The sequence below is a fragment of the Clavelina lepadiformis genome, chromosome 3 (assembly GCF_947623445.1).
Source record: "Clavelina lepadiformis chromosome 3, kaClaLepa1.1, whole genome shotgun sequence".
In the NCBI taxonomy this organism is placed as follows: Eukaryota; Metazoa; Chordata; class Ascidiacea; order Aplousobranchia; family Clavelinidae; genus Clavelina; species Clavelina lepadiformis.
Window position 1 is genome coordinate 5,774,956 of NC_135242.1, and position 22,697 is coordinate 5,797,652.

Here is a 22,697-nt window from a genome sequence, read left to right on the forward strand (position 1 = left end):
CGTAATTATAATTATGAAGTCCCATGAGTACTTTTGCATTTGAAAATAAAAATTAGTATAGCAACGTAATCGTACGAAATTTTTCCTACGCTGTGTTGTAGCACACCAACGTGAAGAAACGGAGAAACACGAAACACCCACGAAAAAACGTAAACCAGCCACCAACCCAAGCGGAAATGATCGACGTGTAACATGCTTCGTTGCCTTCGTTGTTTCGTTCGTTTCGAGTAAAAGTGAAGCTATGCTATTTTTTCATGTTTTGCAAAACCGACATAAGTTGTTATAAAAGTCAGTGTTGCCTCACTTTAGCAACAGTCAAGCCGAGTTTTTCGGGTTAAACTTTCATCACGCAGATACTTCCGGCTATAGACGTACTGACAATTCTTATTATATGGACATAGCAAACGTTAATGGGATACTAGGCATGGCCAAGAAATGAAATAGATTAAACTTAAATTTTAATGCTCAATAAGCAGCGTAAATTTGTAATTTAAAGGTTTACCAGGTAAACTGTAGCCTTTGAGTCAAACTTTATTATTCCACATGCGGAATGTTTAGCCAATTCGTCTTCCAACTTTGGTTGTTCAGTTTTATTCTTGCGGTTAAATGAGTTATCAGCTTCAGTGACAACAAAGGCGGATGTAGTTATCGAGGATCGTGGGGTAAACAACTGGATTTTTTTGGACTTAAAGCGTAATAGTTTACAGTCCGGCGCTCAAGTATCACTTTCATCACATTTTCATCATCATCAGTCATGATAACATCAGATATCACTTTCATAGTCAAAGGGTTTTTTGTGGTCTAATTACAATACATAATGCAATTTGTTTTTTCAATTTGCACTTGAAAAACATTGCAAAAGATTGTGTATAAATTAGGATTGTGGAAATATGAAAAAGCTCAGGCTCGTAACAACCCGAGTTTTTAACTTCAATGTTTGTGAAAATAATAGAGCGTAATAAATAATTCTCTACAAACACTAGACTTTTTGTATATTTGCACAAAACTCTAAGGTTTGGGTAAAGTTGTGAGCAAAGCTAAAGTTCTTGGGAACGCTTAAAATTGGTAAGCTTTGTAGCGTTCGATCTTGTCTTCGACACATACCTACAGTGTGTGAATTAAATAAAAGCAATAAGTTTATTTTTTAAAGATGCTTTTTGACACGACTATGTACTGTAATTACTACAAGGCGAACCCGGGTCTATAGTGCTATCATCATACGTTCATGTATACAATTTAGGTGGATATTGTAATTTTTATTAATTCATCCATGTTGTAATCTTTTTAAAGTTGAATGAATTTGACACCAACTACAATTGGTCTGTGTGTTTTTCTCACGGTTATTGGCAAAGGTAAGAACTACTGAATATATAGTAAAATCTCTTTGTGTACCTATGATACATAGGTTGACGTAGAAATGATTGCTGAAGCATTGCTCAAAATCTGTCCCTATAAAAATGACTTCAAATTGTAAGCATAAGTATGTAAGGAAATAGCGTAATTTCGTTGAAATGGCCTTTCCATGACCATCATATGCATAATCGACCAGATTGCTATCTCCTGCGCGTAGTACAGCAATGCTTACTGTGTATTTGTCGCTAAATACAATATAATCTATGGTTGATTGGGTAAATTTATACTATACACACACCCGGACGTAGTTGTTTTAAATAAGAAGTACAATTGCTTCGGGGCTTTCCGTAAACCAAAACCGTCATGATTTACCCCATACATTTACAGGAAAAATGTTCTCACCAGTTTTTACGCCTTATGATTGCTATTTGTGAAAGGCCATTATGTGTGAAAACATTACACATAAGTATAAAACGGTACTACGACACCTTATCGAAAGACACTTTATCGAAAGACACTTTATCGAACGACACCTGATCGAAACGACAGCTGATCGAAAGACACTTTATCGAACGACAGTTAATCGAGCCGACAGTTGATCGAACGACACTTTATCGAAACGACAGCTGATCGAACGACACTTTATCGAACCGACAGTTAATCAAAACGACAGTTGATCGAACGACACTTTATCGAACCGACAGTTCAAGCAAGATTTTTGCGTGTTTCTCAAACATTGAAACAATGAGCCATTGTGAATTGTGATGTGCGGTCTTTGTAATCGTGTGCATTAATGAATTGTGATGTATATATCATAAAGTTGACGATTTATATTTTATATCTATATTTTATATTTGTATCATAAAGTGTTCGATTTCGCATGGCGGCCGGCCCGCCCACTTAATAAGATATCACAAGAATACGCACGAGAATTACTAAGTACGAGATTGTCTGTACAGTAGACTAGACTAGTCATTATAGATACAAAGAGTAAGGAATTGAAGGCAAAATTTTATAGCAAGGGGCATGTCGCTGCCTGACTTTTACACAAAGTAGCTTCTTGAAAGTAGTCTCTTGACCGACAGCGCAAAATAAATGGCTTCGATGCTTGGTAGCACGTACACATGTGAACAAATATTTTCAACAATGAAATTCACGAAAAGCAAGCTAAGATCACGCATTTCCGACGCCTATTTAGAAAATGTTCTGGTTCTTGCTTCATGAACACAGTCATCCACCAAACCCTGCACGTGTTATAGTTGCAAGAGCACAAGCCAGCATGCGAAATCGAGCAGTCAATTCAGATGAACGTACCTCAAACATTATTCAGAGCGAAACGCAGGATATATCCTTAGCCACCGCTGGTGCTCTCCCTAAAGCAACATCATTAAAGCGGATGATACAGCGAAAGCGCGAATGTCCAGAAGGAAACGGCTTGATGGATGAACTCCGCGTGACACCGAGGGGAGAAGCCTTCGTTATCGAGGAAGACGATGAGAACGAATTCTATATGTTTGCATCTCAAAAGAATCTGGATATACTGAACAACTGCGCTAATTGGTTTTGTGACGGTACATTTGATGTTGCCCCACTTGGATACCAGCTGTACACGATACACGCGCTGGTCGATGAAAATCGCACGGTGCCACTCGTATACACCGTTACCGAGAACAAATCTGAAGCTGTGTACAATCGCATCTTTTGTTTATTGGAACAACAGCGACCAGGAATAGCCCCAGAAACCGTAACAATAGACTTTGAAATGGCAGCATATAATGCTCTTTCTTCCAGCTTCCCTCGGGCAGAAATTCTCGGCTGCCTTTTCCATTTTGGCCAATGTAGCTTCCGGAAAATTCAGGCTCTCTCTCTGCAGCGGTGGTTCAATGAAGATGCAGAGCACGCCCTTCGCATAAAATGCTTCCAGGCACTGGCATTCGTTCCGCCTGACGACGTTGTACAACGGTTCGAGGCCACGTTCAGTGACGACGATGAGCAGCACTTGTCTGAATACATTGACTATTTTGAAATTACTTGGATTGGACGATTGTGTCGCAGGAATCGTCGTCAACCTCTATTTCCTATCCGGTGTTGGAATGTTTTCCACCGGGTTCAAGATGACCTTCCACGAACGAATAATAGCATTGAAGGATGGCACAATGCGTTCAGCAAGCGTGTCTCATTATCCCATCCGACGCTTCGAAGACTCGTCAAAAAAATTAAGCAGGAACAAGGTTCCAACGAAATGTTAATTGAGCAATTGAGTGCTGGAATCGATGGCCCACCTCGGAAGAAGCGCTACGACGCTGTCAACCAACGGCTGAAGAGCATAGTTGAAAATTATGACTCAACAAATATGGACATAAAAAGTTATCTTCGAGCAATTGCACACAACTTGTAATTAAATGAATGCGATTGAAATGTGCACTTCGTCAGTTGTCGTGCTTTTAACAGTGCATGTTGTCAGTTCTTTTAATGAATTGTCGTTCTTTCAACAGTGCATATCGTCAGTTGTTTCAATAAATTGTGGATCTTTTAACCCTATCCTAACCAGGCTCGCGAGTTTACTAAAAAAACTAGGTGTGGCCAACCCCGCACACACATTTGCAATCGTTAATTACTAGAAACCTATGCGTCGTAGACTGATGAGATTATTACAGGTTAGTAGAAACATCATCTGGCTTCCTGTATACATCATAATTGTAAAACTAAAGAAAGTGAATTTAGTGTAAATTAGGTATTTCTAAAAGTGACACATTTCTATAAATTCTTCTTGTTACGCCGCGCCCCCGCTGTGAAAAGAGAACGAAAAAGAATAGTTAGTCAAGTTATTGGTGCGTAAATGAGTAATACGCTTCAATGCGGAGAGAGAGCAAAATTATATAAATATCACAATATCTCAAAAATTACAAAATCCAACTTTATCAAACAAACATGGACAGATAACTGAACATCACAATGACCCATTGTTTCAATGTTTGAGAAACACGCAAAAATCTTGCTTGAACTGTCGGTTCGATAAAGTGTCGTTCGATCAACTGTCGTTTTGATTAACTGTCGGTTCGATAAAGTGTCGTTTGATCAACTTTCGGTTCGATAAAGTGTCGTTCGATCAACTGTCGTTTCGATCAGGTGTCGTTTCGATCAGGTGTCGTTCGATTAAGTGTCTTTCGATAAAGTGTCGTTCGATTAAGTGTCGTTCGATAAAGTGTCTTTCGATAAGGTGTCGCGTCACGGTATAAAACAACAGATTCGTCATCTTCGGTCAAAATATGTTTCAGCAGCCGGTACTAAAGTTTTTTTTTTATTTATGTACAGACCCGTGAGACACGCATTTATGTCAAAGTTGGATTCGGTCCGATTTATAGCAGTCTACCATTATTACAACAAATTTATGTACGAGTATAACTTTGTATCAGCAATTTAGTTTGTCAGCATAAAAATAAGCTTTACTAACAACAAGAGCACAAAGAATGCATTGTTATTGAGTCACACTGACATTTAAAGGTAATTGCACAATAATATACTAATTTTGTTGTTATAGGTTCACATACAGCGACCGCACAGAACACCACCTCTTCTCCAAGTATGTGCATGGATCATTAGCTATAGGCCTACATGTGACATGATGTTTTGTTTAAAAACACTTTTTGTTTATTCCATTTATAGTTTCTATTAAAATTTACTAAAAACTATGTTTCTGATATCTACAGCAGAGTTTTAATCAAGTACTCTATCATAATTTAGTTGCACGTCAAGTCATTTCAGTCTTTTCACCTGACTCCAGTCATGTGAAAAGATGACTCGAGTTACGTTGTGTAGCTTAGTACAGAATACACAAGTCAAGTCAAACGATATCTGAAACCAACCAAGCAAAAAACGAAAAAGTCATTTTTTTCAACAAGAAATGTTTTCATTTTTCAAATTTTGGTGAACCGTATACGGTTGTCGACAAACAAACTATACGTTTCGTATTAACGGGTTGGACGGTCGAAAGGAAAGCAAAAATTTACTTTAACTTGATTCTAAAGATAATCAACAAAAGATCGACTTAAATACATGTCAAGTGACACTAAATATTGACCCCAGTCACGGATCAAGTGATTTCCAACAAAGGGATTCAGATCAAATCTTTTAAAACCTGAATTGAGTCGGAAACGAGTCAAATCGCTGCTTGATGATTACGTCTCTTGTCTATATAACCAAATAACTGTTATTCATAAAATCCTTTATACTATAAAAGCTTTCAAAGTAATTTTTTATTAAGAATTTTTACAACGTCAAATTTGCAATTTTGAACCACTAACTTATAATTAAAATAGCTCTAGAACCTAGAGTGTTATTATAAGCTTACACTTTTATTTCTTATTCTTTCAAAAAGCTGACAAATCATTTAAAAACCATTAAACATAGATTTAATGCGAAATCATAATAAATTATAAATATAGGTAGTAGGCTACCTCAATAACTCATAACAGCTCGACTTTTCTTTGCTAACACGATAATACATAGCGAAAAGTTAATTTCTTATGTTTTTCCAAAGCGTTATTCATCGCAGACGAAAGTACGATACAAATTCTTGATGTTTCCGACGACAGTTTCGTTGTGAAATTTGACGCTATCACTGGAGCGGCCAACTATGTCGTCTGTTACTATCTTGGAGATGTGACGAATAACACCGTTTCTAACAGCACTTCTGTCACCATAACTGACGTTTCGCCGCTTGAAAATGAATATTTAGTGGCAATTGCTTACATGATTCCAACGCAAAGTGCTTTCACCAACAACGTTAGCACAAGTAAGTTCACATTAAGTATAGCCTATAGAGCACATTTTTGTAGTAATAATTTCAAATTAACTATCAACTCAAGTCAATGACCATTAAAACCATTATTAATTGAATAATATAACCTAAAACATTTTAAATTTGGTTATACTGGCCTTATTACTTATATTGATTTGATGTGTTCGGTAACTACTATAAAATCTTTCTTTATTTCATTCTGTGAGATTTATGGTTTTTGATATAGGTCATATGTATCATATATCGTATATAATAATCGTATAAAATATAATGTATCATATATCGTATAGCCTATATACTCCACGCATATACGTAGTTTTCTACATTCTCCGGTACTCGGAGCATATTTTATTAGACACCGGTTTATCAAATGGAAAGCTGGACCTACAACTAGAAATGCGTTTATAGGTTATTCAATACTTTATTTACAAAATTTCTTTCTGTAGTGATATGGAATTTTAACGAGACACTGAATGACAGCATCATTTTATCATGGAGACCTTTTGTGTCCCCTGGCAACATGGTATTTTATCTCTACTCAGTTTTGAATCCAGACAACAGTCAACATGCTGTGCATAATGTTGTAAGTTTCGTAAAAATGAGTCTATCAACAATTTACCTGACTAAAGCACGCCTGTGAATTTTTCCATCCGGATTTAAACATAAGCTAAAATATTTTTACTCTCTTGAAAAGGTGAATCCAACCTTAACAGCAGAAAACCTTCTGCCTGCAACGACGTATGCATTTGTTGTATCTGCCTCTATCTTGAGTGGGGCGTCTATAACAAGTACTGCACTTTTTTCCGTCAAGCAAATTACACGTAAATATACGCAAAATTACCGATTACAAATATTATACTGTGATATTATCAATAAAGCCATCATATGCACAACTTGTAGGTACATCTGCACCTACTCTATTTTCATTCCTCGCATCATCAGATAGCGTTAGCGTAAGGTGGGATAATGTTGAAGGTGCTGAGAGCTATGAATCGACTGTCTATGAACCGACAACTGGTAGCGTCGTTGCAGATGTTGTCGGAATCGGAACTCATGACGTCAACAATGCAATTTTGATTAACCTCCCCAATGGACAGTTTTACACATTCGAAGTGTGTGCCGTCAACAGCGCGGGAAGTAGTTGTGGAAACATTGCAATAAACGGCCGTAAGTTTAACTTCTTGATCGTTCATTTGAGATTTACTTTTAGTTTCAACTGCAATATCAGTTTTAGATGATTTGGCAACTTTGTGTTTTTGGGTTTGTTACAATTAGCATTTATAGAAAATTAAGTTAGTTACGAGTAAATACTTTGAAATTACATGTTGGCAGCATTACCTACACCAAACCCACCTATCTTTGTATCCGTGACACAAACGTCTTTCAACCTAACCTACGACAACGTCGACGGCGCCACTATATACAATATTTTGGTCGAAGATCCTTCTGGAAATGTACTTACGGTTCGTACTGCAACTAGCCTTGACCACAAAACTACACGTCACGCTAATAACATGGGGTAAATATAAGTTAGCGACCTTGAGGTTTTATTCATAACGGTTGTTATAGAACTTTAACACAAGTGAAAATGACGTCTTGATCAGCGACCTGACACCAGGCTTCACGTACAACGTCTCACTCAGCGTTATTTTCCCAGCAGGATCAAGTCCAAATGCACTTTTATCTCAAATCACTGGTAAAACCTTAACATTTAGCGTTATTAACTTTTTATAGTATCATGGAGTAGGCACGAAGAACTTTCTTATAAGGAAACAATAGCCTTGTTAATCGATAATTAACAATTTGGCTAAAAATATATTCTTCATGTATTATACTCATTCTAACTGATGTTTATGTGTAGCTCCACCAAATGTGGCAGGAATCAACGTCACATCACGATCATCTACAAGCCTTTCAATAGAATACTTGCAGTCATTAGGCTCGGATAGATATGACGTCACGGTGACATCATCATCTGATGTTATTTCTCGCTTTACCTCAATTGGTCTAACTGCCCTTGCCACCGGATTGGTGGACGGGACATCGCACTCAATTACGGTAGTCGCAATTAACTCTGCTGGATCAAGTCAACCGTCCAGAATTATACACGAATTTACAAGTAAAACTGTAGTGTCTTTGAATTTTGTTAACTGCGTAGCAAAGCTATGCTGTTAAACTGACTAAATCATTGTAATGTGTTACAAATAATTCTATACCGGTAATATTTTTTGTTGCTTATTATGCTTTTCAACGGACTGGTTCCCACTACCGTTACCGAAAACCTTAACTTAAGCATTCATTTGTAATTTACTATTAAATTTAGGCTATACTTGTTTCATGAAGTCGCTAAAGCCCAAGTAGGCCTGTAACCATGCGTAATGCAAATATGGGCTTATTAACTTTTGCTGTAAAACTATTGCAAAAGATTACTTCGTACTTGCAGGATCGATCAGCCCGCCTGAGTTGTTCTTTAGTAACACAACCACTTCATCTTTTAATGTAAGATGGGACGCTCAGCGGCCAAACCTACCAACCACGTAAGGGACTGGTTGAAGATGTTTCTGCTGTACAATGTGCATGTAATTACCACGATATAGAATGCATCATTGTAATCATATTTTTAATATTGAGTTTTGGTTTACGGTTGTACAAAACGAGAATGAGATAGTTATTGAGGTTATTCTTAAATAAAAAACAAAACCGATTTTCTGTTAAATTAGTTACGCAAAACTAAATGTAATTGTTTAATTTTACTTTCTAGTTATGTGGTAATCTTTCTTTTGCAGAAAGTACGTACTCAGTGTTGTTTCATCATCGTCTTCACCAACGCCAACGTTAGGTCTACCTTCTGTTGTTTTTACATTCGACACGGAAGCAAAGGCTTCAGAATTAGAAGCAGGCACCGAATATACGGTCACTATTCAAACACAAGATGTCTTCGGTTTCAGCCCATTGGCTACTCATGCGAATTATGTCACGCGTAAGTAAGACGTTTTCTCAAACAGATGCGGTCACATACTGTTTGTAAGTATATAAATATTTTTCGTGACATCATTAATACTTTTAGTGCCCAATCTTCCAACTAATCTAACTGCCTTTCCTGGAGACTTCAGTTTGAACATTTCATCTGAGGCGGTTGTAGGCGCCTCTTTCTACACATTCAAATTTCCTTTAGTTGAAACTATATCTTCAGCAAATCCATTGGCAAGTTTCGATGGCCTTAGATCAGGAGCAACTTATAACATAACAGCAACAGCAACGAAAACTACTTCATACGGCAATTTTACATCCACTGTAGTTAAGCTTACTGCGGCAACAAGTATGTAATTAAAAGAGAAAGTATTTAAAGTTTTTGCATTTTCCGAGAAAACGGAAATATTTTATCCGTACATAATTGGGTTGTTTTTTAATACTTTGCAGCGCGATCTATTCCAAAGAATGTAATTGTATCTGACATTCAACCAACTCAGTTCAATGTGAGCTGGGACGCCATTCAAGGAGCAGATGGTTACTTGGTCAACGTGGTCCCATTGGAAAATTTGACAAGAGTTGTTGCTGTGGTTTCTGGCACTGCACTCACAGTTGGTGGCCTTAAGCCAGGAATTATTCATAATGTCACTGTGCAGGGAACTTATGAAACTGGAATTGGATCAAAAAGCAAAGTTGTTCAACAAATCACGGGTAAAACGCACGAACCTTCGTCAAATGAGTAGTATTTGATATATTCTCTTAGTTTATCAGGGATTGTTGTGGGTTTTTATCCTTTTCTCGATAACTTACTTTCAGCTCCCGACCTGCCTAAAGGCATCAGCGTACAAACAGTAACCGCCGATGAGGTGACGCTGTTCTGGAATCAAGTTTCAAATGCAACCAATTACCGAGCACTTTACGCCGAAGGATCTTCTATGACGTATCTGAATACAACAGTTGATGTCACTAACGCAACTATCAGCGGATTACAAAACGCAACGCTATACAAGTTCATGGTGATCGCAATAAATGGAATTTTTGAGAGCGACCAGTCTTCTGAAGTACAACAAATAACTGGTAAAGTTTTGCAAAATATTTTTTCTTTCGACAACTTCCCAATAAAAACTTTGAAGTACAGTACTTTAATATAAAATTTTGGAAATATTGCTTGCTCATATTGAGTATGCTTTGACTGCATTGCTTCTGTTAAACACAATGCTTAATCTTTTACTCAAGCTACCTTAACTCCAATTTTCTTACTGAAATCAACAACACAAACAACCATTCTTGCTACTTGGAATAGTCCAACTGGAGCAGCTATGTTTACGGTGAAAGTTGTCATCGGAACAACGTCACCAATTTACGATCAAACTATGTACGACTTAAACGTATTTACACAATTTTCTACAATAAATGAGCCTAATTATAGCTATTCGTGAAATGATGAAAATAAAATAAACCCCAAAAGTAATAAAGTTAAAGTTTTAAGTGTTGAAAACTGCACAATTATCATGTTTTCCAGAAATACAAATTCAATTAAACTCACCTTTACCGATGGAATAAGACCAGGCACGAACTACACAATATGTGTGTCTGCTCAGACAAGCTCCCTCAGCAGTGGAGGAGTGACGTCAAGTGCCGAGTCCTGCATATTCCTTGTCACGGGTAAACCGCCATCTTTGTTGATGCTTTACTCAGTGTATGATTTAACGATGTTCATAACACTTTTGAAATTCCTCTCGAGTGCCTTTACTCTATAGCCTACTTGTTATTAGCACCGGCCGATCCATCTGCACCGCTCGATATTACCAGCACATCAAACAGCTTGCATGTTGTTTGGAATGCAGCTGATGGTGCAACGGATTATGAGTTGGTGGTAGTCGAGTAAGTGATTGTTTTATAAAATTGGATTATGTGCGATATTTTCTAGTACGGTTATTAACCTCGTCGCATTTATTTAGCGGCGATCATTGAGAGATTTAAACGTAGATTATTTTAATACGTAAAATTTGTATTCGCTGTAGCCTACTTCTTTATTTTTTTCCTTTAAAGGCTCTTTAACTATATTGCATCAGTTTATACTATGGGGATGGCGATGTTGATTGTTTTAGTTTGGCCTAAAGCCAAAGGCTTTAGTCTTTCTTTTGGAACTCCTTGACTATTTTATTTTTGACTCCATTGCTTATGCTATCTCTGATTGTTTCTTTAAGTCAGCACAACGTATATCCATTTTAAATCCGAATAGAGCTAATCACTTGAATTGAATGGTGAATCAGAGAGAAGGGTAAAAAGAGAGAGCTCTGAACCAAGCCTCGGTTTTTATATCGCTATAATGAGCCAATCAGCAAAAGATATCTTATTCACGTCATGCTAAGTGTAGATAGTATTGTATAGTAATACCTAAAATGTAACATATTCTACGTCGTCGAGGTTCTTTACCACAATTAGGCTACCGTCTAACACTAACTTTATACACTCTAAATCTGACGCTACTCAAAACACTCATATACTGCGTAAAATATGTCGGTTTAGGAATTAAATGTTTGACCAGACATGATTAACCCAGGATAATACAGCTTTCCTAATATTACATTTCATACAACTGGAGAACACAAAATCGCTTATTAAAATGCCAGTTATATAAATTATTACAATTCACTATTACAATCGCCATACTACAAAGCCTTTAGCTTATGTCTTAGAAAAAATACGGTTCGTTCAAGTTAGTAATTAAGTTAAGTTTTAATTTTAGTGTTGAGGGCATTTACATTGTTTTTATAGAAGGGATACCTTAATGGAAGACTTCAGGCAAAGAGTGGGCGATGTGACCAACTTCACTATAACTGGACTAAACCCCGGAACGATTTACGTTGTATTTCTTACAGCATTTAACGAGTTGGGAGAGATGAGCGCGAATAAGTCGTCTAAATTCGGAACAGGTACATTGATACTGTATCACGAAATATGTTTTGCTTATTTGAACGCCATTTACAACATTAGTCATTTGAATTGACTAGGTTCTACCACAATCTCACTAAACGAAAGTAGTAAAACACTCCCACATTTTATTTTTAACAAAGTGACTATTTCACTGTAAGGTCACGAAGCACATAGTAAAAGATAGGCGATTAGGTTAGGCGAATGGTTATGTAAAAAGTCAATTTAAGCAAGTTAGGTTACTACATTATGTTATAACATTTAATTGGAGGGAACGTTTAACCAGAAACCATGAAAAGTAGCTTTGGACGTATGATCTGCTCTTGTGAAATAGTGGCATGTTTTAAACATGGCTTTTGAAATACACTTCAGTATTTTTGAGTAGCGCTTTTCTAAAATCTAAAAATGCAATTGGACAACAGGATATAATTAAACCTGTATCTTTTTATCATTAGTCATGATGCCATCATAGCAATAGGAATAAAAGCAGGCTAGTTAATCACTGTTTGTTTTAATTGAAGCTACGTCAAAAACTACGGCGATAATTGAAACAACTTCAGCAATTAATAAGGTGACCCAAAAAACAACTATGCCCACATCGATGGATATGGAAGCAAGTTTAGCCAGTAATGCCCCAACAAATGAAATACTTAAAACAAGTACTGCAAGAAAAATGGAATCTGAAGCAACTTCAGTAAATCAAGGTTTAAATGGAACAAGTTTAAAAGCAGAAGTGGCAAATAAAACAAACAAAACCCCCCAAAAAAATAAAACTATTTCAGAAACTCAAGCGGCAATTCGAACATGTTCAGCACATGACTTGGTAACCCAAAAAACTACTTCCACAGCGATGGATACTGAAGCAAGTTCAGGCACTCAGGTTGCAACAGACACATTAATTGAAGCAAGTTCTGCCATTCAGATTGCAACAGAGGCATTAATTCAAGCACATTCTGCCATTCAAATTGCAACAGAGGCATTAATTGAAGCAAGTTGTACTAGACACTCTGAAGAAGAAACAACTTCAGCAAATCAGGGTTTAACTAGAACAATTTCAGGGACGAGGGATCCAACTAAAGCAAACATTGCAAAAGAACGAGACACTGAAACAATTTCAGAAACTCAAACGGTAATTCAAACAAGCTCAGCACTTGACTTCGTAACCGATGAAACTACACCCACAGTGATGGATACTGAAGCAAGTTCAGCCAGACACTTTGAAGAAGAAATAACTTCAGCAAATCGGGGTTTAACTGGAACAATTTCAGAGAGTGGGGTGCCAACTACAACAAACATTACAAAAGAAAGAGAAACTGAAACAATTTCAGAAACTCAAGCGATATTTCGAACATGTTCAGCACTTGACTTGGTAACCCAAGAAACTAAACCCACAGCGATGAATACTGATGCAAATTCAGCCACTCAGATTACAACAATGGCATTAATTGAAGCAAGTTCTCCCATTCAGATTGTAACACAAGCATTAATTGAAGCAAGTTCTGCAAGACACTTTGAAGAAGAAACAACTGGAACAAGATCAGAAACAGCGGTGGCAAATAAAACAAACACAGCCAAAGAAATGGAAACTGAAACAATTTCAGAAACTCAAGCGGTAATTCAAACTGGTTCAGCACTTGACTTGGTAACCAAAGAAACTACACCCACAGTGATGGATACTGATGCAAGTTCTGCCACTCAGATTGCTAGAGAGGCATCAAATGAAGCAAATTCTGCAAGAGACTTTCAAGAAGAAACAACTTCTGCATATCGAGCTTTAACTGAAACAAGATCAGAGACTGGGGTACCAATTAAAACAAACACAACCAAAAACATGGAAACTGAAATATTTTTAGAAACTCAAGCGGTAATTCAAACAAGTTCAGGATTTGATTTGGTTACCCCAGAAACTACACCCACGGCGATGGATACTGAAACAAGCTCAGCCTCTCAAATTGCAACAGAGGCATTAATTAGAACAAGTTTCACAAGAGACTTTGAAGAACTAACAACTTCTGCATATCGGAGTTTAACTGGAACAATATCGGACACTACGGGGGCAATTAAAACAAAAACAACCAAACAAATGGAAACTGAAACAATTTCAGAAACTCAAGCGTTAATTCAAACAAGTTCAGCAATTTACTTGGTAACCCAAGAAACTACACCCACTGTGATGGATAATGAAGCAAGTTCAGCCAATCAGGATGCAAAAGAGACAAAAATTGAAACAAGTTCTGCAAGAAAGTTTGAAAAAGAAACAACTTCAGCAGATCAAGGTGTAACTGGAACAAGATCGGAGACTGCGGAGGCAATTAAAACAAACACAACCAAAAAAATGGAAACTGAAACACTTTCAGAAACTCAAGCGGTAATTCGAACAAGTTCAGCATTTGACTTGGTAACCCAAGAAACTACACCCACTGCGATGGATACTGAAGCAATTTCAGCCACTCAGGTTGTAACAGAGACATTAATTGAAACAAGTTCTGCAAGACACTTTGAAGAGAAAACAACTTCTGCATATCGGGGTTTATTTGGAACAAGATCAGAGATTGCGGTGGCAATTAAAACAAACACAACAATGGAATGGGAAACTGATGCAAGTTCAGAAACTCAAGCGTTAATTCAAACGAGTTCAGCATTGGACTTGTTAAGACAAAAAACTACACCCACAGTGATGGATGCTGAAGCAATTTCTGAAAGACACTTTGAAGACGAAACAACTTCAGCAAATCAGGGTTTTACTAGAACTAGATCAGAGACGTGGATGCCAATTAAAACAAACATTACAAAAGAACGAGAAACTCATACAATTTCAGAAACTCATACAATTTCAGAAACTCAAGCGGTAATTCAAACAAGTTCAGCATTTGATTTGGTAACCCAAGAAACTACACCCACAGCGATGGATACTGAAGCAAGTTCTGCAAAACACTTTGAAGAACAAACAACTTCAGCAAATCAGGGTTTAACTGGAACAAGTTCATACAATGGGGTGAAAACTAAAACAAACATTACAAAAGAACGAGAAACTCAAACAGTTTCAGAAACTCAAGCGTTAATTCAAACAAGTTCAGCAGTTGACTTGATAACCCAAAAAACTATACCCACAGCGATGGATACTAAAGCAAGTTCAGCCACTCAGTTTGCAAAAGAGACAGAAATTAAAACAAGTTCTGCAAGACAGTTTGAAAAAGAAACAACTTCAGCAGATCAAGGTTTAACTAGAACAAGATCAGAGATTGCAAAAGCAATGGAAACAAACACAACAATACAATGGAAAACTGAAGTAAGCTCAGAAAGTGAAACAGTAATTCAAACGATTTCAGCATTGGACTTGTTAAGACAAAAAACTACACCCACAGCCATGGATGCTGAAGCAATTTCTTCAAGATACTTTGAAGACGAAACAACTTCAACAAATCAGGGTTTTACTAGAACTAGATTAGAAACGGGTGTGCCAATTAAAACAAACATTACAAAAGAACGAGAAGCTCATACAATTTCAGAAACTCAAGCGGTAATTCAAACAAGTTCAGCATTTGATTTGGTAACCCAAGAAACTACACCCACAGCGATGGATACTAAAGCAAGTTCTGCAAAACACTTTGAAGAACAAACAACTTCAGCAAATCAGGGTTTAACTGGAACAAGATCAGAGACTAAGGTGTCAACTAAAACAAACATAACCCAAGAAACGGAAACTGAAACAACTCCTCAAACTCCAGCAGTAATTCGAACATGTTCAACATTAGACTTAGTAACCCGAAAAACTAAACCCACAGCAATGGATAATGAAAAAAGATTAGCCGCCCAGGCTGCAACAAAGGCATTAATTGAAGCTAGTTTTGCCATTCAGATTGCAACAGAGGCATTAATTCAAGCAAATTCTGCCACTCAGATTGCAACAGAGGCATTAATTGAAATAAGTTCTGCAAGACACTTTGAAAAAGAAACAACTTCAGCAAATCAGGGTTTAACTGGAACAAGATCAAAGACTGAAGTGCCAATTAAAACAAACATTACAAAAGAACGAGAAACTCAAACAGTTTCAGAAACTCAAGCGATAATTCAAACAAGTTCAACATTTAACTTGTTAAGCCAAGAAACTACACCCACAGCGATGGATATTGAAGCAAGTTCAGCCAATCAGATTACAACAGAGCCATTAATTGAAACAAATTTGGCAAGACACTTTGAAGAAGGAACAACTTCAGCAGATCAGGGTTTAACTGGAACAAGATCAGAGACTGCGGGGGCAATTAAAACAAACACAACCAAAGAAATAGAAATTGAAACAATTTTAGGAACTCAAGTGGTAATTCAAAACAGTTCAACATTTGACTTGGTGACTCAAGAAACTACACCCATTGCGATGGACACTGAAGCAAGTTCTGCACGACACTTGGAAGAAGGAACAACTTCAGCAAAGCAGGGTTTAACTCGAACTATTTCAGAAACGGGTTTACCAACGACAACAGACATTACAAAAGAACGAGAAACTGAAACAATTTCAGAAACTCGAGCGGTAATTCAAACAAAGTCAACATTTGACTTGGTAACCCAAGAAACTACACCCACAGCGATGGATACTGAAGCAAGTTCAGCCAGACACTTTGAAGAAGAAACAAGTTTAGCAAATCAGGGTTTGACTGGAACAATTTCAGAGACGGAGGTGACAACTAAAACAAACGTTACAAGAGATATGGAAACTGAAACAATTTCAGAAACTCGAGCGGTAATTCAAACAAGTTCAGCATTTGATTTGGTAACCCAAGAAACTACACCCACAGCGATGGATACTGATTCAAGTTTTGTAAGACACTTAAAAGAAGAAACAACTTCAGCAAATCAGGGTTTAACTGGAACAAGATCAGAGACTGGTGTGCCAACGAAAACAAACTCAACCAAAAACTTAGAAACTGAAACAATTTTAGGAACTCGAGCGGTAACTCAAACAAGTTCAGCATTAGACTTGGTAACACAAGAAACTACACTCACAGCGAGGAATACTGAAGCAAGTTCTGCAAAACACTTTGAAGAAGAACCCACTTCAGCAAATGAGGGTTTAACTGGAACAGGATCAGAGATGGAGATGGCACTTAAAACAAACACAACCAACAAAATGGAAATTCAAACAATTTCAGAAATTCAAGCAGTATTTCAAACAAGTTTAGCGTTTGATTTGGTAACCCAAGAAACAACACCCACTGCGATGGATACTGAAACAAGTTCAGCCACTCAGATTACAACAGAGGCATTAATTGAAGCAAGTTATGCAAGACATTTTGAAGACGAAACAACTTCTGCAAATCAGGGTTTAACTGGAACAAGATCAAAGACTGTCGTATCAAATAAAACAAACACAACCAAAAAAATTAAAACTGAAACAATTTCTGAAACTCGAGCGGTACTTCAAACAAGTTCAGCACTAGACTTGGTAACCCATCAAACAACACCCACAGCGATGGAAACTAAAGCATGTTCAGCCACTCAGATTGCAACAGCGGCATTAACTGAGGCAAGTTCTGCAATTCAGATTGCAACAGCGGCATTAACTGAAGCAAGTTTTGCAATTCAGATTGCCACAGAGGCATTAATTGAAGCAAATTTGGCAAAACCCTTTCAAGAAGAAACTACTTCAGTAAAACAGGGTTTAACTGGAACAAGATCAGTGACTGAGATGACAACCAAAGTAATGAAAACGAAAACAAGTTCAATATTTGACTTGGTAACTCAAGAAACTACAACCACAGCGATGGAAACTGATGCAAGTTCTGCAAGACAATTTGAAGAACGAACAATTTCAGCAAATCAGGGAATAACTGGAACAAGATCAGAGACTGAGGTGGCAACTAAAACAACCACAACCAAAAAATTAGAAACTGAAACAATTTCAGAAACTCAAGCGGTAATTCAAACAAGTTCAGCATTTGACTTGGTTACCCCAGAAACTACACCCACAGCGATGGACACTAAAGTAAGTTCAAGCATTCAGATTCCAACAGAAGCATTAATTGAAGCAAGTTCTGCAAGACACTTTGAAGAAGAAACAACTTCAGCAAATCGTGGTTTAATTGGAACAAGATCAGTGACTGAGATGACAACCAAAGTAATGAAAACGAAAACAAGTTCAATATTTGACTTGGTAACTCAAGAAACTACAACCACAGCGATGGAAACTGATGCAAGTTCTGCAAGACAATTTGAAGAACGAACAATTTCAGCAAATCAGGGAATAACTGGAACAAGATCAGAGACTGAGGTGGCAACTAAAACAACCACAACCAAAAAATTAGAAACTGAAACAATTTCAGAAACTCAAGCGGTAATTCAAACAAGTTCAGCATTTGACTTGGTTACCCCAGAAACTACACCCACAGCGATGGACACTAAAGTAAGTTCAAGCATTCAGATTCCAACAGAAGCATTAATTGAAGCAAGTTCTGCAAGACACTTTGAAGAAGAAACAACTTCAGCAAATCGTGGTTTAACTGGAACAAGATCAGTGACTGAGATGACAACCAAAGTAATGAAAACGAAAACAAGTTTAATATTTGACTTGGTAACTCAAGAAACTGATGCAAGTTCTGCAAGACAATTTGAAGAACGAACAATTTCAGCAAATCAGGTAATAACTGGAACAAGATCAGAGACTGAGGTGGCAACTAAAACAAACACAACCAAAAAATTAGAAACTGAAACAATTTCAGAAACTCAAGCGGTAATTCAAACAAGTTCAGCATTTGACTTGGTTACCCCAGAAACTACATCCACAGCGATGGACACTAAAGTAAGTTCAAGCATTCAGATTCCAACAGAAGCATTAATTGAAGCAAGTTCTGCAAGACACTTTAAAGAAGGAACAACTTCAGCAAATCGTGGTTTAATTGGAACAAGATCAGAGACTGAGGTGGCAACTAATACAATTGTTGAGAAAGAAATGGAAACTGAAACAATTTCAGAAACTCGGGCAATAACCGAAACAAGTTCAGCAATTGAATTTTTAACCCAAGAAACTACATTCATAGCGATGGATACTAAAGCAAGTTCAGCCTCTCAAATTGCAACAGAGACATTAATTAAAGCAAGTTCTGCAAGACACTTTGACGAAGGAACAACTTCAGCAATTCGGGATTTAATTGGAACAAAATCAGAGACTGAGGTGGCAACTAATACAATTGTTGAGAAAGAAATGGAATCTGAAACAATTTCAGAAACTCGGGCAATAACCGAAACAAGTTCAGCAATTGACTTTTTAACCCAAGAAACTACATTCATAGCGATGGATACTAAAGCAAGTTCAGCCTCTCAAATTGCAACAGAGACATTAATTAAAGCAAGTTCTGCAAGACACTTTGACGAAGGAACAACTTCAGCAAATCAGGGTTTAATTGGAACAAGATCAGAGACTGAGGTGCCAACTAAAACAAATATACTCAAAGAAATTGAAACTGAAACAATTTTAGAAACTCGAGCGGTAACTCAAACAAGTTCAGCATTTGACTTGGTAACCCCAGAAACTACACCCATAGCGATGGATACTGAAGCAAGTTCTGCAAGAAACTTTGAAGCAGAAACAACTTCAGCAAATCAAGGTGTAACTGGAACAAGATCAGAGACTGAAATGGAAACTGAAGCAGCTTTAGCAATTCCAGTTTCTTATCAAACAAGTTTAGCAAGTACATACACTTTGAATAAAACTGATACAACTTCATCAACACTAGTGTTACTTGAAACAACTTCAGACACGAAATTGTTGACAGCAACAAATACAAGAACAGATATTGAGAATGAATTAACATCGAAATCTCAAGCAGTAACCGAAGAAAATATAGCCACAGATGTGATAACCAAAAGAACTGTTCCAACAAAAATAGAAATCAATCCAACTCAGATGTCTACAGAGACATTAAATGAACGAAGTTCTCCAACAAAAATAGTAATTGATACAGCTCAGGCTTTAACTGAAACAAGTTTAGTAATTGAGAATCTATCCACACCGATTACAGACACCGTGATTGAAACTGAAACAACTTCAGCAAGGCTTCTGCTAACTGGAACAGCTACAACCATGAAGATTCTGACAGAAGGAAATACGGTAACAGAATTTAAAACGGAAGCTACATCAGAACCTCAAGCGGTAACAGAAGAAATTTTAGCAACAAAAGCGAAAACCAAAGAAAACATACCAAAAACAAGAGAAACTAAATCAACCCAGGTGGCAACAAAAACAAATATAAACACTGAAATGGAAACTGAAACAGTTTCAGCAACTCAGATGGAAATTAAAACAGGTTTAGCATTAGAAATAGTAACCCAAGCAACTACACCCAACTTGTTTGATGCTGAAACATCTTGGTCAACTCAGACAACTACTGACAGACAAACTGAAGCAAGATCTTCAACAATATTTGAAAGTAATATTGCTTCATCCACTCAACTTTTTCCTGAAACAAGCTCAGCAAATAAGCATCTAACCAAAGCAAGTACAACTACAGAAATACAAAATGAACGAACAGCAGCAACTCACCCCGTAATAGAAAAAATTTCAGTTACGAAGATGACTGAATCATATACAGCAATAAAAACAGAATCTGGAGCAGTATCAGAACCTGAATTGGTGACCGAAGAAAGTTCAACGATCGAAGTAAACACCAAAAACGAAACAAACATACCAATAATGATGCAAAGTAAATCAACTCGAAATGCAACTTCCGCAACACCGGTTTTTGAAGAAACAAGTCCAATAATTGCAAATCTAATCAAAGGAAGTACAGCAACAGAAAATGAATTTGAAATTGAAACAACTTCAACAACACAGTCGATAATAGAAACAATTTCAGTCAAAAAAGTTGTGACTGAAGAAAACACAGCTACAGAGACAGAAAATGAGGTAACATTAGAAATTCAAGCGCTCACCGAAGAAAGTTCAGCATTAGAGGTGGAAACTGAAGCAACTTCAACAATTTTGGCTTTAACTGGAGCAAGTTCAGAAACTGAATTGGCAACTGAAACAAACACAATAACAGGAATTGAAACGGAAACAACTTCAGCATCTCTGGCCATAATTGAAACAAGTTCTGCTGTGGACATGATAACCCAAGCAATTACACCCACAGCAAAGGGTACTGAAGCAAGTTCACTAACTCAGATGGCAACAGAAGTATTAATTGAAGCAAGTTTTGCAACAAAACTGAAAATGTTTGCAAGTACAGCATTTCAGACGGTAACTGAAGCAAGTCTAGCATTGGAGGCTTTAACTGGATCAAGTTATGCAACAAAAATTGAAACTGAAACAATTTCAAGAAGACAGACAGTAACAGAAGGCAGTTTTACATCAAAGTTGATAATTGAAACAAATCCTGTAACAATGATAAAAACTGAACCATCATTAGAAGCTCAAGCGGTAAATAAAACAAGTTCAGCAACTCAGATGGCATCTGAGAACAATTCAGCAACACAAATATTTATTGAACCAAGTTCTGCAACAAAACTGAAAATTGAAGCAAACTCAACAACTCATGCTTTAACTGAAACAAGTACAGCAATGGAAGAAATAAGCAAAGCAAATACATCAGCGGAGATGGAAATTGAAAAAACCTCAACAATTCAGGCTGCTAATGTAACAAACTCAGCTACGACAATGATAACTAAAGCAAATAACACAACAGATATACAAATTAAAACAACATTAGAAACACAAGCTGGAACAGAAGGAAGTTCAGCAACAAAGGTGGAAACGAAAGCAAGTTCAACAATAGAAGTAGCAGCCGAAGCAAGTATGAAGACTGGAGCAATTTCATTATTTCAGACGTCAACCACAGTTTATACAGCCACAAAGGTGGTAAGTGAAATAACTCCATTAACCGAGGTGGTAATCGAGGCACATACGGCAACAGAAGTGGAAACTGGAGAAAGTTCAGGAATAAAGGTGACGACTAAAAAAAATTCACCTACAGAAGTAGTAACTGACGCATATTCGGGAACGGAGACGGTAACTGAAGGAAATTTACCTGTGGAAGCAGTGACGGATGCAGGTTCCACAATGAAGGCTGTAACCAAAACAACTTCTGCAACCGATTTTTTCGAAGCAATAATAGCAACGGAGATGAAAACTGACTCTAGTTCAACAACACACTCAGAAACCAAAGTAATTTCAGTAACAGATTTGGAAAACGAAGCAATAGATGCTGCTGCCAAAGCAAGTACAACAACCGAGGCGGTAACCGAAACAAGTTCACAAATAATGGGAGTAACCAAAACAGGCTAGTATCTAAATATCACTTAGCTAAGACGTTTCAAACGTAAAACATAAGCTATCAGTGGTACGATGATATGTGGTAGAAACCCAGTCTGTATCATGGTAGCAAGGGATACAAATATACAATCTCTAAGTTCAATGTGTTCTTTTTCTAGGCACATATTGTATATCAATATTGTAAAGACGTATCAATGCAAAAACGAATTTATGTCGATTATTCAAATTGACAAATTATCTTAAAGTGAGGTACAAATCCAAAAACAAGTTCATCTTATATGAACAAACAGTAATCACTAAATATTCTGGTAAAATAGTTTTGAAGAATATTTCTTGGTTACTTAATTATAAGCAAAAAAAAAATCGCAAAATTAG

At 37.0% G+C, this 22,697-nt stretch overlaps 1 protein-coding gene across 1 annotated transcript in view; it reads left to right on the forward strand.

Annotated features, from left to right (window-relative positions):
* Window positions 1-1,241: 1,241 nt before the first annotated feature.
* LOC143450506 (uncharacterized) overlaps window positions 1,242-22,697 on the forward strand; it is a 29,057-nt gene continuing 7,601 nt past the window's right edge. The window contains exons 1-19 of the mRNA XM_076951075.1: window positions 1,242-1,352; window positions 4,895-4,936; window positions 5,894-6,148; window positions 6,601-6,737; window positions 6,849-6,975; window positions 7,055-7,321; window positions 7,487-7,617; window positions 7,724-7,850; window positions 8,016-8,273; window positions 8,598-8,691; window positions 8,941-9,134; window positions 9,222-9,473; window positions 9,575-9,835; window positions 9,941-10,201; window positions 10,361-10,499; window positions 10,647-10,789; window positions 10,900-11,008; window positions 11,906-12,063; window positions 12,583-22,329. Coding sequence (XP_076807190.1) covers window positions 1,295-1,352; window positions 4,895-4,936; window positions 5,894-6,148; window positions 6,601-6,737; window positions 6,849-6,975; window positions 7,055-7,321; window positions 7,487-7,617; window positions 7,724-7,850; window positions 8,016-8,273; window positions 8,598-8,691; window positions 8,941-9,134; window positions 9,222-9,473; window positions 9,575-9,835; window positions 9,941-10,201; window positions 10,361-10,499; window positions 10,647-10,789; window positions 10,900-11,008; window positions 11,906-12,063; window positions 12,583-22,329 — 12,760 coding nt within the window. The 5' untranslated portion in view covers window positions 1,242-1,294. The remainder of the gene's footprint in view (window positions 1,353-4,894; window positions 4,937-5,893; window positions 6,149-6,600; window positions 6,738-6,848; window positions 6,976-7,054; window positions 7,322-7,486; window positions 7,618-7,723; window positions 7,851-8,015; window positions 8,274-8,597; window positions 8,692-8,940; window positions 9,135-9,221; window positions 9,474-9,574; window positions 9,836-9,940; window positions 10,202-10,360; window positions 10,500-10,646; window positions 10,790-10,899; window positions 11,009-11,905; window positions 12,064-12,582; window positions 22,330-22,697) is intronic.